The sequence below is a fragment of the Acomys russatus genome, chromosome 2 (genome assembly GCF_903995435.1).
Source record: "Acomys russatus chromosome 2, mAcoRus1.1, whole genome shotgun sequence".
Classification (NCBI taxonomy): domain Eukaryota; kingdom Metazoa; phylum Chordata; class Mammalia; order Rodentia; family Muridae; genus Acomys; species Acomys russatus.
In genome coordinates this window covers 18,774,031-18,789,492 of record NC_067138.1, presented here as the reverse complement: position 1 = coordinate 18,789,492, position 15,462 = coordinate 18,774,031, and the positions used below count along the sequence as shown (strand labels likewise).

The 15,462-nt window shown below is 39.0% G+C and overlaps 1 protein-coding gene across 2 annotated transcripts in view; it reads right to left on the bottom strand.

Annotated features, from left to right (window-relative positions):
* Positions 1-3,396: 3,396 nt before the first annotated feature.
* Positions 3,397-15,462, bottom strand: part of Trpa1 (transient receptor potential cation channel subfamily A member 1) — a 46,095-nt gene continuing 34,029 nt past the window's right edge. Inside the window, exons 20-27 of one of the 2 annotated variants that reach the window (XM_051165904.1) lie at positions 14,907-14,996; positions 13,273-13,442; positions 11,421-11,550; positions 10,792-10,974; positions 9,406-9,474; positions 5,396-5,506; positions 4,187-4,284; positions 3,397-3,607 (exon numbers count right to left, since the gene is read on the bottom strand). In XM_051165904.1, coding sequence (XP_051021861.1) covers positions 3,397-3,607; positions 4,187-4,284; positions 5,396-5,506; positions 9,406-9,474; positions 10,792-10,974; positions 11,421-11,550; positions 13,273-13,442; positions 14,907-14,996 — 1,062 coding nt within the window. The remainder of the gene's footprint in view (positions 3,608-4,186; positions 4,285-5,395; positions 5,507-9,405; positions 9,475-10,791; positions 10,975-11,420; positions 11,551-13,272; positions 13,443-14,906; positions 14,997-15,462) is intronic. The other variant, XM_051165912.1, reaches the window with a different exon arrangement.

Genomic DNA, 15,462 nt, shown 5'->3' with positions numbered 1-15,462 from the left:
TGGATATCATGATTTTTTTTTTCATAAAACAGGAGTGGTCATCATAGCATCTACATATGGGTTTGAGAATGTGACTAGTTAAGACAAGTGTTTTCTGGCAGTGTCTTATACGTAAGAACCATCACAAACCTTTCCATTGTTACCATTATTTAATATTAGATCAAATCGTCTCAGTTTAAAACACTCAGTGATGGTGTTCTAAGGTGAGCAGCAGAGTGAGTATTCAGAAATGTTCATTCATTTGAGTTTGAGACAAAAGTAAGACTAAAATGTTTTATTTTAATGACATTTTTTCATGGGATGCGTGATTTATATCATAGCCTGGATAATGAGCTCTAGAAGCATATGGGAACTTCCATTTAGAGCAAGACACTGACTAACTTCCAAGGAAATGTAAAGAGTAATTGGTATGGTATAAAAATTTCAAAAGTTTGTGTCTGCTTCTACATGCTGGACCGGTTATCTTAAATGAGCATTTATTAAGCTAGGTTACCAGTGGACACGTTGTCTAACCTTGCCAGTGCTACAAGGAACAAGCCTTATTGTCATGATTAGAGATGAGGCACTCATAGAGTTTCGAACTAATAGAAGCTAGAGTCCATGTAAAGGCACATGTTAGCCTACTCTGAAATAAGAATCTTTCTGTTGTTTCTTCTGACTACAGTTACAAATAATAAAAATGACAAAGACTGAAGCTATGAGAAGGAAGGGTGTAGCCTTGTGGCTCTCATGACACTTCCACTCCTCAGAAAGAAGCCTTTTGCTGAATAGGTCAGGGCCAATAAAACAAGGACACAAACCACTTTTGAGCTCATTTCCTTACATTCTTTTTCTGGCCTGAACTTATTTTCACTGATTTTATTTGATTCACATTTGTGTTTGTTGAGCATCTGCTATGTACAAGATGTTGCTATAGAAACCACATAGGCTATGGGGGAAAAGTGAAGAAAGGTGTCATACTTTGTATCACCTATGATTCAAGAAAAGAAGAACCGTGAACAAGTCTGAGAGATGCCTGGTTATGCATTGGAGGCAGGTGTGGTCACCATTATAGGCAGAAGTAGGAGGGACATCTATATGCATCTATATGCAAGAAACTAGGAGCATAACTCAGAAGATTGTACAGAAGACAGTAGAAGGTTAGAGATAAGGAGTCATATACTTTTTTGGACCAAGAATGATTAGCTACCACAAGAGGCTGAAATAGGCTAAGAAAGTTATGTTACTTCTATGGAGGAAGGAAATCTTTATGATCTTTGTTCTTTAGTTAGTAACTTTGGGGAAGGACCCTGGGTTATATAGATACCATGAAAGCATTCTGCTATGTAGATACTACCCCAGTATAGATAAAAAGCCTTCGAGCTCATCTTTAGGAAGGGCACCTCAATATATCTTGAGGCATGTCAATTTCAGATGTTGGTATTTTTGTTGGAAAATAGGAAACCAAGTGCTGCTCTGAATCCAACATTGTACGTCTTTTATTTGAAAAACTATGGAGATACAAGGCTGGGCTTTGACTGAAGGAAAAAAAGGCTCAGTTTGTCAGCTGTGTTCTGCAGAGTAATTATGATATTGACATCGTAAAGAGAAAAGCTGTGTAAGAGATGAGAGTCAAGAATAGACCTCAGGGGTGGAATCCAGCGCCACAGCAGAAGTCAAGAAAGAAGAGGCAGGCACGGAGAGGAGTGAGCGGAAGAGAATGTTGGAGGAAACAGCAGGAGAGAGCTCCAGGAGACAAATGATGCTTTACCTAGTTGTAAGCATTAGGAAAGCATTAGGAGCTTTCAGACAGTGGCGGTTGTTATACATCTTTCTTCATCCTCCAGTGTTGCCCACAACATGAACCATGGTGTTTCACATGTGCTCAGTGACCCTGAATATCTGTACTGTGTGGAGTGTGAGGCCAGTGAAGGACTTAGTATCATAATCAATAGGTTCTTAGGTATTGTTCCTGCATCGGGAACTTATAGCTTTTTTACTTTACGGAAAAGCAGAAAACTTCACATCAAAGATGAGGGCACATAGAACACAGCCTCCATTTCAAGTGTTCTGTTGGACCATGAATGTAAAACTGTCTTCATTTATAATAGGTCAAGTTGCTATGCAACATTGAGTGTTGACCTGGTACTGATGCTATGTGGCAGCAAGAAGGCGGAAACCATTAAAATATTCATCTCTTAGACTTAGTTAAGTCTACGATTGCACAAAGTAAAATGAACAGCCACTAGACACTACAGTAGATGGGCATATGGTGTAGTTCATCTTGTAAACATAACATGCAGTGAAAAAAATAACAAATACAAAAAGAGACACAGAACAATACCATCTATGTATATAAAACACACAAAACAACTCTGTTCACACAGAAATATGTACAGCCAGAGTCATGTTCATGAGTAGATATCTTCTAGAGTTTATGAATGAAAAAAACATGAGAATCACTTTATGAAGCTCAGTGCTGGGGCATGTGACAAATTCACACTCTGTATGAAAAAGATAAATGTGGTGATCTGATTAAGGTGCACTTGCAATTTTCAAAAGCTAAATACAATAGAAATTCATACTGTTGTCCTCGACAAAGGATTGTACAGGTTTTACGCTTTATGAAGACCACTGGTGTGTGTTACTGTCTGTTGCTATGACATATTACTAAGACAAAAAGAAATTTGAGGAAGAAACAGTTTATTTTTGCTTATAGTTTGAGAGGGAGAGTCTATAATGGAGAAGAGGGCATGGCAGCAGGACCCGGACTCTGACTGATCACATTTCTATTCATGCCCAGAAAGTAGACAACAAGCAAGGCTGTGTGACCTTCCTAACTAGCATCATCAACTGGGGACCAAGTATTTAAACGCATGAGTCCATAGGCAACATTTCTCATGTAAATCAGCACAACCTATGAGCATAAATACAAAGGGAACATGTATCTGTTGTAACATGCATATTTATTAGACTCTACTAATTAGGACTTCAGTTATATGACTCAAAGTGATGCTAAATACAATGAGAATAGGAAGGAGGGTGGGACTGATTAAGTCATTGTAGGACCAGAGATTACAGTGTCTCACCCCAGGCTCTAACAGAGGAAAGTTTACACGGTAGAAGTCTGAATCTAATACTTGGGACTATTGGCATCTCATGTTATATAGCTATTGAATTTCTATTTTATATTTAATATTAACATTTATGTCCTAACTTAATAGTTACATTTGTTCTTATCTTTCATAATATATATTCTAACAACATTGTTTTCTATTAATTCAAATGAGATTACCCTTCATTAAGGCCCAACTTGAACATGTCAAAAGGGATATTCCCATACAAAACTGACATTCAGTGAATTAAGTCAAGCAAGTCCCCGATTCCCATAAGACACCCCACTAAAGATCTGGGTGACTAATACTTAGGACAACGCGTTTTTGTCTTAACTGCATTTAAGACAAAATTCCATTTGCTATGCATTTGTTCTAGCCGCTCCTTTTTGAACCTGTCTTGGAAAGAGCAGTGGTTGTCTTCATCCTCTGTCTCTGAGATGATTTCCATCTTCTGGATGATGAGTTTGATGAGTTCATGCTGCTTTTCCAACAGAGACGTGAGGTCCTTTAGCCTGCAGAAGAGCATACACATGTCATGAACTTACTTCCAACCCTTTTGACGCCCTGACTGCAGCCAGGAGAAGGGACAAGAGATGTTCTGCGCCAGGTAACTGAGCTCAGCTTGTAGCCTCATAGTAGTCATCACATTCCTGGCATTTGAGTCAGGCTTCCTAGGTTACAGTCTCATCTGTGACTAGTGGTTGTTTCCAGTGGATATGAAGTGGGCATAGAAAGGTTAAGCAGTCTTCTCATGGGCATAGTTGCTATGTAGTTGGTTGGCAATCTAAACTCAGGGAAAATATAGAGCCATCTTGCATATCTCCTGCTTACTAGGTAGCTATTCCAATGATACTTCAAGTCTTATGATAGTTATGATATATGAACGCAGATGTTTCCTGAAGAGTACAGTTTATGATAAGGAATCTAGGAGTAAGGAAATCAGCATTTAATTCTCTTGATTTTGGCTCTTGATTTTGAGTGGCCTGAGCAACGTCTATCAGTAAAACCTAACTTCACATATAGAACAGACTAGTACCAGAAAGAAACTGTACCCAGTTTCTCACATGAAGATAGCTGGAAAAAATACAAACCGGTATTTCTGTTTCAATATTTCTATTTCCAAACACGGGTCAGTGTTTGGCACCTCTTGTCGTGTTTCTTGCATACAAAGAAAGTAATGGAAAAATCGCTGTGGGCAAAAAGCACAGTTGTTACTAGAGATGAACTAAATTCAGGAGTCATTTCATGAGCATGCATCAAAGTTCAGCCTCCGTGTCAAGCTCAGTAGGATGCACTTTCCTAGGCTACCACTGGGGTCTCAAAGAGCTCCTAGCCTTCCTTGAGAAGCTACAGTGAAGTCATATGTAAGAAAAAAAAATTAAAAATACAAATTATATAGAAGACATAAATGGGGGAGGGAGCTTTTAAGAAAAAACTTTATCATTTTACAAATTCTCCTGAAAGACGCCCATTCTACATTATGTCAGTCCTGTTCTTTGAAACTGATCCGCTTCATCATCCACCATGACAACTCCCAAACAGCATTCCACATATAGACATTTCTGAAATTACATGCTAATAAGTTTTTTTAACTTACTGACCTATATTTTTCTGGCCCCAGATACAAACCAGACAAGCTCACACGTGTCAGGGATGCGCTTTAACACTGAGTCATGCCCCGACCTAATTGAGTGCCTGTTAAGTCAGAGTGGACTAGAGAAAGTCAGGGGTAGATGTGGATGTGAAAGACCCTACAAAGAACGCATAAATTCATAAAGATGTCGGCTGCCTGGGCATGGCAGAGTTAGGTTCTGGGACTTAGGGCTTTTAGTGCAGCTTTTCTCTCCTAGTGCATTGGCTTGCCTTGGTGTTTGACTCTTTTACATCTTTTACATGTCTTTTAAAGGAGACATTCACGTGTGTGTGTGTGTGTTCTGTATTTTGCATTCTATATTTACACTTACATGCACACGTAGATCTACCCATATAAGTAAGTGGCAAGTGATTAGGAAAAGCAAATGAAGAACGCCTGCCCTGTTAGACAGCTTTACCAAAACGGTAAAGCAACCTTACCTCCCCGCCTGGACTTCCAGGGATGTCCTGCTGTGCAGGGACAACTGTCTCCCTCCCAGCATCCTGATCCTGATCCATACATACAATGTATCATGCACTTACAAAACTACAGCCACTTATTTCCCACCAGTGGGGTAGACTCGAAGCCTTCTGGGGGACTGCTGAGGACAGCATGGTGAATGGATGTCACATGCCATTACTCAACATGCTCTTTTAACAGTACTTACTAACATCCTGCCATGCCTGGGTCTGTTCGGATACACGATGGTGGATCTCTGATCCACTTTGCGTAAGTACCAGAGCGGCAGCTTCTTTTCTAAGTTGGTATGAAGTTCCACCTAGAATACATGTTGGATTTATTGACAGACTCATTACTTAGTATCTAAAACAATCTCTTCGAGAGCAAAACAAAAGTGGGAGTCCTGAGTTTCAGTTTACACACAGTGGTTGAGCTGGCCGGGCTTCCTTTACCTGGCCCCCTTCCTTAGCTCACTCACCTAGCTGCTCCTCCCTCACCTCATCCATTACTCACGAGACCAGAAAGCAGTCCACATATGGAGTGAAGCAAGTGGTTAAAGAATTCAATGTAAGCAAGCAGGAGTGTAGTGGTCAGGGACTATAGTCCACTTGTAGATATAAGGAAGAAGGAGACAGCTTTGCTCCTTGGGGTGTTACAACCCTAAGAATGTAGCATTGCTGGGCAGTTTGAGTGGTACGATATAACCAGGACAGGTGAGGAGGGATTGCTTAGCTGGTGAGATATAAAGTGAATACACAAGTGCAGTTAAGTGCATAAAACAAAAGGAAGAAACTGGTGTTGCTGTCATCCTTCTGTGGATTTTTCTTGCTATATTAGCAGGTGCAGAGCTTCTATTTGGAGATAGAGTATTTCATCTTAACTTTTCTGTTCTGAGCTTGCATTTAGTTTAATTGTCAGAAGGTTTAACATTTGAGGGGCAGTGCTAGGGATCCAAGCCAGGCCTTACGCATGCTCAGCATAGAGCTCTCGTAGTCTTCCACTGAACCCTCAATGTTTCATTTTGACTGATTTCAGCAAATTTGTCTTTCACTCTTTTCTAGCCCTTGATGTCTCTTTGCGATGGGTTTGTTGTGACAACCATATAGCAGCAGTCACTTTCTAATCTAAGACCACACTGCTTTTCAATATCTAGGAGTTCACTGATGGCTTTCCTAAGTATATTTGGGGAGGTCAGATATGAAGGCCTCCTTAACACACAGCCTCAAATGAAGTGTACCCCCACTAAGAAACAGCTACTATCTGGTTTTGGTTTATTCTTATGGTGCGCACCACGCTTTATATACTGTAAATTAGTTTCATTTTTAAAAATGCTGTATTTTTTATGATTTTTATAATTATGGTTAGATATTTGTTTTGATTATTATGATAGTTTGCTGATTCCACTTCTCCCGTAGGTCTTCAGAGTACCATTCCCTTTTCCTTATATATTTTTCAGAGGCCACATATTTTATTGTTAGTCAAAGTCAACTGAAAATTACTTAGTGAAGGCCAGTTTGGATCAACAGGTATAGGCTATGGCACCCTAACTCTCTTCACTGTCTAAAAAGGAACTGGTAGACTTCCTCTTTCAAACATAGTCTTGAGGAACCTGGAGGCAAAGGCCCAAGATCAATGTGGGTCTGGCCCATGAGAACTCATGGGTCCACTGGGCTACAGCAGCACTTCCTCCTTTGCTCACTGGTGGGTTTCCATGCTGAAGGATAATGTGTGCTCTGTGGATACACTTTCCTAATTTTAGCAGTGATATCAATATTTATGGACTGAGTAGGGTCCTCAGCCCTGCAGAAAACTGGAACCACAGTGGAGCTACCACATTGGTGCAAGCCCTTCACAATGCGCCTGTCCCAAAGGCCCTGGAAAGTCTACACAGAGCACATCTCCCAGCATGCACTGGCCCAAGGTCTTCTGTCTACACTTGGGGTTGCAGAGATTCGGGAAAAGAAATGAGTGTCTGTGGAAAACATGCCATGCTCCTGCTCTGTTTTGCTTTTTCTTAGTTATAGAAGTAGAGAGTTGATTTAAACCTAGCTCAAGAAAGAGGAGAATGAATTTCTGGTTTGCCGGTCAATGCTGCTCTTCTTCTAAAAGAAGGAACAGTGGCATGCTGTCCTAGGCCTTGTGCTGTCCAGTAAGCAGGGCAAAGTGAACACAACATAGAATGGTGCTTTCCACCTTTACCCATGGACAAGTAGGTGAGCAGCTTTCCCAAGACAATTTCATCTATGCTTTTGCTTCCAGTATTCCTTTTTCTTATTCCCACTGGTGTTTTTTTTTGTTGTTGTTTTGTTTTGTTTTTTTAAGCTTTTTGGATATATTAGAAAGGGACATGTCTGCTCAAAGGTCATTGGTCATTCTTCCTGTCTACTCAGATCCCTGAGCTCCATCTGTTTCAGAATGATGGCTAATAACTCTCCTTTCTTCCCTCTAATTTTTTCCCACTGAACCAAGACAAGTAGCAGGCCAGCTTAAACTCTACCCTCATCTAGTGAGGACTGAGGACAACTCTATACACACTAATGCAACAACTTGCAACATTTCATTTGCTGCCCATGCTTTTTTTTTTTTTTTTTTTTAAGTCCTAAAGCTTCTTCCCTTCACTGTTTGCAAATACAGCTTTCCATCACATGGGTGACAATGTCACTTGCTCACACCATCCATCATCCTTCCAGGCCTAGGGTCATATATCAGCACTCTACTCATTTCACAGCCTTCTTCTAGCTCCATCCTTGTCAGAGCAATCTCACTGGTGCCTCACCGCCTGTGTGTGTGCTGAGACTCAAGCCCATCCTCTCGAAATGCTAGCCAACGCCTTTATCATTGAGCCAAATCTCCAGGCCCTCACTGTTCACTGCCCACCATCTTTCAACTTTTGCCCACCCTATTCCTCTGGGCAGTGCAAACACCCTGGCAGAAGAGAAGGTATTTTAACGCTGTCTCTACTCAGGCCTCTTTGGCTACCAGACTGTTCGAACATTGCAGTCAACTTACATCCTAAGGAAAGGGAAATTCTGAAGCCTTGGAGGCAGCAAGGAGAGCAAAATGTATACTAGGAAAGCTATCTGGTTTTAACTTGCAAGACCAAATTGCATGGCAGCCAAGATAAAGAAATGTCAGTGGTGGATGGAACCACACCTTGACGATGTGTACTTAATTATTCATGCTTCTAGCCAACTATAATGTAACTTTCTTTTCACTCTTGTCTTTTCTTTGTCACAGTTCATTCTGTATTTCTGTGCATGTATTTATTCACAGGACATTAGTTTTCTAATGTACAACATGTGTACAATGTGACAGGAGTTAAAATGACTAACAAAATGAGACAGAGAATAAAGCTTCAATATAAAACCTGTGGAGAGACCCTGTGATCAGATGTTATAACATCAGGAGAGCATTTGCACTGAACATTTGGGCTGCAATAAGGCAAAATGCCTTGTATCAGTTGGGTTATGATGCCCCAGGCCTGGAATTCCAGCATTCAGTAGGCTGGGGTAGGAGGATCCTGATTTCAAGGCCAAAGTGAATTGCAAAGTGAGTTTGAGGTCAGCCTGGTATAACACACACACATAACACACACACTCTCACACTCACAGATACATGCATACACACATATCTTTACACACACATACACAAACACACACCTATACACATACCTACACACCCACAAATGCACACACTAACACACATACATGTTCACATACACATATATAAACAAACACCTGCACAGACACATGCATACACAGACCTAGAAACACATACACACATGCACACATACATACACATGCATACAGATACATTCACCTACACACATGCATATACATACACAAACACACACACACTTTTACACACATACACACATACATATACCCACACACACACACACACACACACCTTCACACCATTGTTGCTTTTGGTCCAGCAGGTAAAGTTGGTATCTCAAGTTGGCCATAAGTTTTCCTGACACAAGTTGTGCACAGTTTCTCAATTTTTCTGAATAGATTACTTCAGGGTATTTATTCAAGTTCTGGATCTAACAAGAATGCCAATGTATGTACAAACAGGCATAGCTGGCACTTCTCAACATGGAAAAATATTCGTATTAAGTAACTATGTTCCTAGAAAAACCTGTTAATCTTGTATATATGTACAAATAATTATAAGAGTGTTGATTTCAATATGTTTAATAATTATATTGCTTACCTGCATAGCAATCCTCTTCAATGATGCATGCTTCTGGACCTCAGCAATATCCCCAACTGCCAAACCAATCTGTAGTGTGACAAAAGATCAATCAAAGCACAACAAAGATGCACTTAAAGTTAGTCCTACTTTCTGCTCAAGCTTCAGTACTAAACACCATAAAATAAATGGTGTATAAGCAGCCACACTCATGGAACACATCGCATATAAGCAACATGTGTTCTTTCTTTTCACTCTTGTCTTTTCTTTATCAGCAGGTCTAATTATAGCTTATGTGTTTGCTTGATATCCCTAGGAGACCTGCTTTTTTTCTGAGGGAGATGGAGGGGCCTGAATCACGGGGAAAGGGGAGGTGGGGGAGAGACTGGGCAGAGGGAAGGCAGAGAAAACTGCAGGTAGGATGTAATATATGAGAGATTTTTTTCAGAGGGAAAAATTCTGGGGCCCTGAAGTCTGAAATATTGGTCTTAGCAGATTCCGTGTTATACATAGTATTTTCTATATCATCTCAAGGAATAGCAGACAAAAAAAAAAAATGGATAACCAGTTCCCACACAGCTTTCCACATCGGAGTGAGTCCTGTACATGAGTGCTCTGTCCTTATTTATGGAAGAGTTACGCAAAGGCTTTAGCTTTTATACCATTTATTATCTTGCTGATTAGACGTTTAAACTGTGGCTCGGTCTCTCTCTGCCAAAGTGGAAGAGCAGCATAAGACAAGAAGGCAGCATCCAGTTCAGACTAGAACAATGGGAGTGGAGCCATTGGTGGAGGAAGTATGAACTTCGAAAGATCAGAAACAGTTGGCCTATGGTGGGAGGGTTTTCCACACTGCACAAGAGTTCCAGGACTGAAACAGTCCTGGGGAAGAGAGGAGTCGGGTAAGAGGAAGATGACAGTAAGCCAAGCACTCAGTACAGATGGGTTTGGACTGATTTAAGGCTTCTAAAGAGTCATGAAAATAAATCCCACCAGCCCACTGTTAAAACAAAACGATCAGCGTTTTAATTAGCTATCTCTGTCGTGGAAATTCATATGAAGAATTTGACAGAGAACTGAGATAGTACACTTCTCCAATTACTGCCATGATAGAGATCAAGACCCATGAGATGTAGGCCAACTAGAGGAAGATGTGGGAGTCAAGGAGTGAAGGCAGGGAGGCAGAACTCAGAAACATCCAATGATCTGTTTTCTGTGCCTTTGGACTATGGCAGCCAGGAGGTATTAACCCGTATCTTCTAAGTTTGTTGCCTTCTATAATTTCATTAGTAACATAAAACTGACTAGTATACTCCCAAGCAGAGAGGTGTTAGAGGGGTTACGGATTCTTATCATTATTAAATGCTCTAAGTAATTTACTGCAGTGAGTTAAGCTACATCACTTACTAGTAAATTCATGAGAACAATTGGAACAAACATTGTGAAGGCAATAAGTTGCCCAAAGGTGAGGATTGGATATGCCAACTCTTGTCTTAATAATGGTTCAAGGAAGGCATCTCGATAATTGATGTCTCCTAGCATCATACTGAAAGTCTGGATTACGGAAAGCAATGGAGTGCTGAAGGCTGCCTGGAAAAGAAAAGAAAACAGGAAATAAAAATTGCATAGCATGAAAAAAGGTTTTCTGATGAGTAAATGATGAGAATTATGCTAAGAATATTTTTTTAATTCACATGTATATCTAGTAAGATACAGTACTGCCAAGTATTAATAAACTACAATCATCAAAGTAAACATAAAACAAATTTTGGTGCTTAAATATAAACTTTTTGGCTAGAGGAAAATCCAATAAAATTTTAGTTTTTAAGCTAAGTGAGGGGGTAAGTGGGGGGGAGGTTGGGGATAGGAAGAGATGAGGGAGGAAGCTATAATTTGTATGTAAAGTGAATGAATCATAAATAATTAAATTTAAATTTATAAATTAAATTGATATAAAATCATTTAAAAGATATATAAGATAAAATCTATTAAAATAGTATTAGTGATGAAGTCAACTAGAAATGCAAATATCTCACTTGGAAATTCAGGAGGACATAAAAGCTGAGGCCAAAAGCCAATAGGAGGAAGATAAACACTCCAGTCGATCTCAACAATGTTTTAAAAATCACCTCCAACATAACAATGAAAATCCCACAGTTCTCAAACCTAGAAAAGTAAAAATATTAAAAACAGTTGCTCACTCCGGTGTCAAAGGTTGTTTCATTCAGTATGTATCATGGAGTAAGTCATGATACCAGGGTTAATAGATGACATCACTGAAGCCCATCATTTGGAATAAACATACAAACGCAAATCTGTCATTTTGGAATAAATAAATAAATGCAAATCTGCAAGTAACCAATATTTCTTCTCAGATTTCCTCCTTTTCCTCCTCCTCCTCTTCCTCCTTCTGTTTGTTTTAAGACAGGGTTTCTCTCTGTACCCCTGGACAGAGTATTTCTCTCTTATTAATGCCATATTTTACCAGTTGACCAAGGGAACAGAAATTTACTCTAAGTGGCAAAGAGAAACCATCATAGCCAAAATTTTAAAAAAAATGATGCCAGTTATTTAATAAAAGGGTTAGGGACAGAAATTTCATGATGGATCTAGTAGTGATTGAATGAAGGAGATCACATTTTCAGAAGCCTGGCAGACAGAGCAGCATATGTTCATCTCTCCTAACGACCCACCTGTAACACACTACCTTGTGACATGTTTGGATCGACAACAAGTGCAACATCTGTCCAAAAGCTTTGACAATTTCCCTTTGTCAAAGAAAGATTCTTAAAAGAAGGAATCCCAACACAGAAAAAAAAATCCACTAAATATATACATGAATCAAAACATCTCCTTGAACTTTGTACATTTGTGTGTCGATCAAAAAGGAAAATATTGGAAAATGTGAAAGGAAATTTACTAATGCTCCCAAAGAGAAGCGGAAGTATAGCAAGCCCACTGATAGTGCCTGACTTGAATCTGTGTTCCTTCCGGGTCACTGCTCCTCCCAAAGCATGTCCGCTCCCTCCAAGGGTCTACAACTCAGTCGGCATAGGTGCACTATTTACAGCACAGCAGATTAAAGTGTGGTAAGCATATCCTTGAGACCCAAGACTCTGGTCCAGCCTATTTCTCAACTTACCAGCTAATTACCCTTACTCCGTGCTTACGTTTCTTCTTTGATATAATGCAGGCCGTGCCATTTACATTTCATTAGTAGAAACACATGTGAAAAGGACATTTAACTCAACACCTCAACACACATATGAAAGCTACTGTTAGGAGGTGAACTTAGCCCACTTTCCTTCTCTTGAATTACTTATTACTTTTAAGAAATTTGATTATTTTATTCAATGTTTTCTAATACTTTGACTTAGTTAATTTGAGTGTTTTAACCCAATGTAAATGTTTATCAAATAATGTCAGGTAAAACAAGAGTAGCTAATGATTTCATTTCCATTTCTGTCCACATTTGATCTAGGTTTGTTGGTGAAGGCAGATTTGGCACTGGGGTGACTGTGGCCATACCTGGGCACTTTATGGTTGTTACACTGAAGACGGAGAGCAGCAGCTGGTGTCCACTGGGTATTAACCAGGGACGTTGCTAACTAGTTTTGTTGTATATGCAGAGCTGCCCCCTCCACATGCTGACAAACACCAGAAATAATTAGTGGGTTCTAAATTGAGGTCGGAAGCCTCAGTCTACACACTGAATTCTAGAGCCCTGTACCCTTTAGGAGTAAGATATTAAGATAAACTTAAAACAACTGGAAACAGAAAAAAAAAAAAAAAAAAAAAAACAAGTTACAAATTCACATCACCTGTAATAGCTCTTTCTTTTCTATTAAAAGGCTTAAAGAATGTACATATCACCCAAACTGGCCATACCTTTGAAGATACAGTAGAAAGTTCATCCAGTAGAAGAATATCGCTATGGCTCCACACTGCCATTGCATGTACGCTGGGATGTTGAGGAACAAGGGCAAGACGAAGATGATACTGGTTGTGTAGATAACCCATTCCAGTGCATTGTTGTAGTCCAGGAAGTAGTTCCTTTTCTGAACAAGAGAAGGAAGGGGAATTGTCACGAAGAGAAATTGGGCATCTGTGGGTTGTAAAAGGCTATGTGGTTTTGTTGTTGTCTTGGTTGTTTGTTTGGTTGGTTGGTTTTCCATATGAAAGGCACATTTCCTCTTGAGGGAACTCCTAAAGAACTGCATGTTGATCTCATAATTTCTGAGCTCGTCCTGCCTCTAAGGACACAGAATTTTGGTAAGGCACTGTGAGCGAGTCTGGCTATAGACATGTGTGAAGGTTAACCAAGGAACAACACCAAAGCGCAGTGGTGTGTTCAGTAGAATGGTCTAAACACTAGCTGTTCTACACTGGTGACCATTTAACTATAAACCAGATGAAGGGAGATCAACTCTAATGGGATTTACATGGTGCTGCAGGTTTGAAGCTATTGTTTGCAATGATTAGTAAGGAAAATGAGGGAAGACAAGAGAAAATGTGCACTAAATCACTTAAGGTAAAAAACAAACAAAACTGCAACTTAACCCTCAGGATTGTAACCATTTACTGGAAAAAAAGAGTATGCACACATGTGAAAGTATTTGCAATGCATAATAGTAAATGAATACACATTTTTATTAACACCATTAGTCTTTAATACAAATAGCCATGAACTTACATTACTTACCAACTACAATTTTTAAAAATGTAATGCTATAAAGAGATATGATTTATAAAAATTAAAATATACAAAAATATAAGTAAAAAATTTAAGCTATGTACTTAGAATTACAGAATCACTCTCGTTTGCCAATTAAAGAAAAGATCTTTGGATACTTTATGTAGTTCTTATGTCTAAACTGTACCTAACTTATTATCTTATACATAAGAATAAAGTAAAAGAAAAGGCCATGAAAAAATGTCTAAGCCGGGTCTGTGGCACATACAGATAATGCCAATATTACAGTGGTAATGGCAAGAAGATCATGAATTCAAGGCCAGACTTAGCCAGAGTAGGAGCTCCAGCTCAAAGAACGTTTCCAAACTTTACAAAAATGTGGTTTTTCATCAATAAAAAAAAAAAAAAAAGCATTCACCTTATGGCAATAATTCAAAGGCAAACCTATTTGAAATGGGATCTAGATAAGCTCTTTAAAAATGCTTATATTTCAAATTGAAAATTGAATTACAGTGTTACAATTAAGATTGTCTATAGACAAAATGTCTTAAATACTGCAAGAGCAAGTACAGCAAAATCATTCTTCATGACCACTGAGGACAGACAGGCCCACCTGGCAGCAGTAATGGTGGAGCAATTCTCTCTCACATTGTCAACTATGCAATGACCTTACCACAAGTATGTGATTTCTACATTTTGAAATTGTTACGCCAGTCAAGCTGTGTGAATTTAATATGACAAACCATTTCAAATAATAGTTTATTAATTAAAATTCATACTTTCTATATTAAAATAGTTATAACTTAGAAATAAAAACTGAATTATATACCTGTTGGAAAATTTGGATCACTTCTTTGCAATATCCAAATACACTTGATAGAAAAACTAGAATCATGCATATTTTTATTGCAAATGAATTCTGCAACAAAAAGTATAAGACAAAAGGATTATGAGGGGTTTAAGAGTAGACAATATTTATTTACATCACAATTCCCACTAATAAGTTTATTTTGCTTTTGCTTCATTTGATGCATTGTCCACAGTTGCATTAAATTGAAAATTATCGTCATGCCAATACTCATCTCATTTAGTAGTGACAACACACTCTTGTCTTAAGACACCTATTGTTGCATGTTCAAACCCTGTCAAGTGAATTATAAAGGGACACAGATCTACATACCTACATACATTGTCAAAAGTTGGGGTAAAGTCCACATGTCATAAAACTTACTGTTGTATAATTGCTTGTGTTTGTTACTTATACAGTGTCTATTACATACACGCATGTGTGCATGTGCTCATATCACAGCATGAAGGTGGAGATCAGAAGACAATCTGCAGAAATGGGTTCTCTCTTTCTATCATTGACAACAGACCATCAGGCT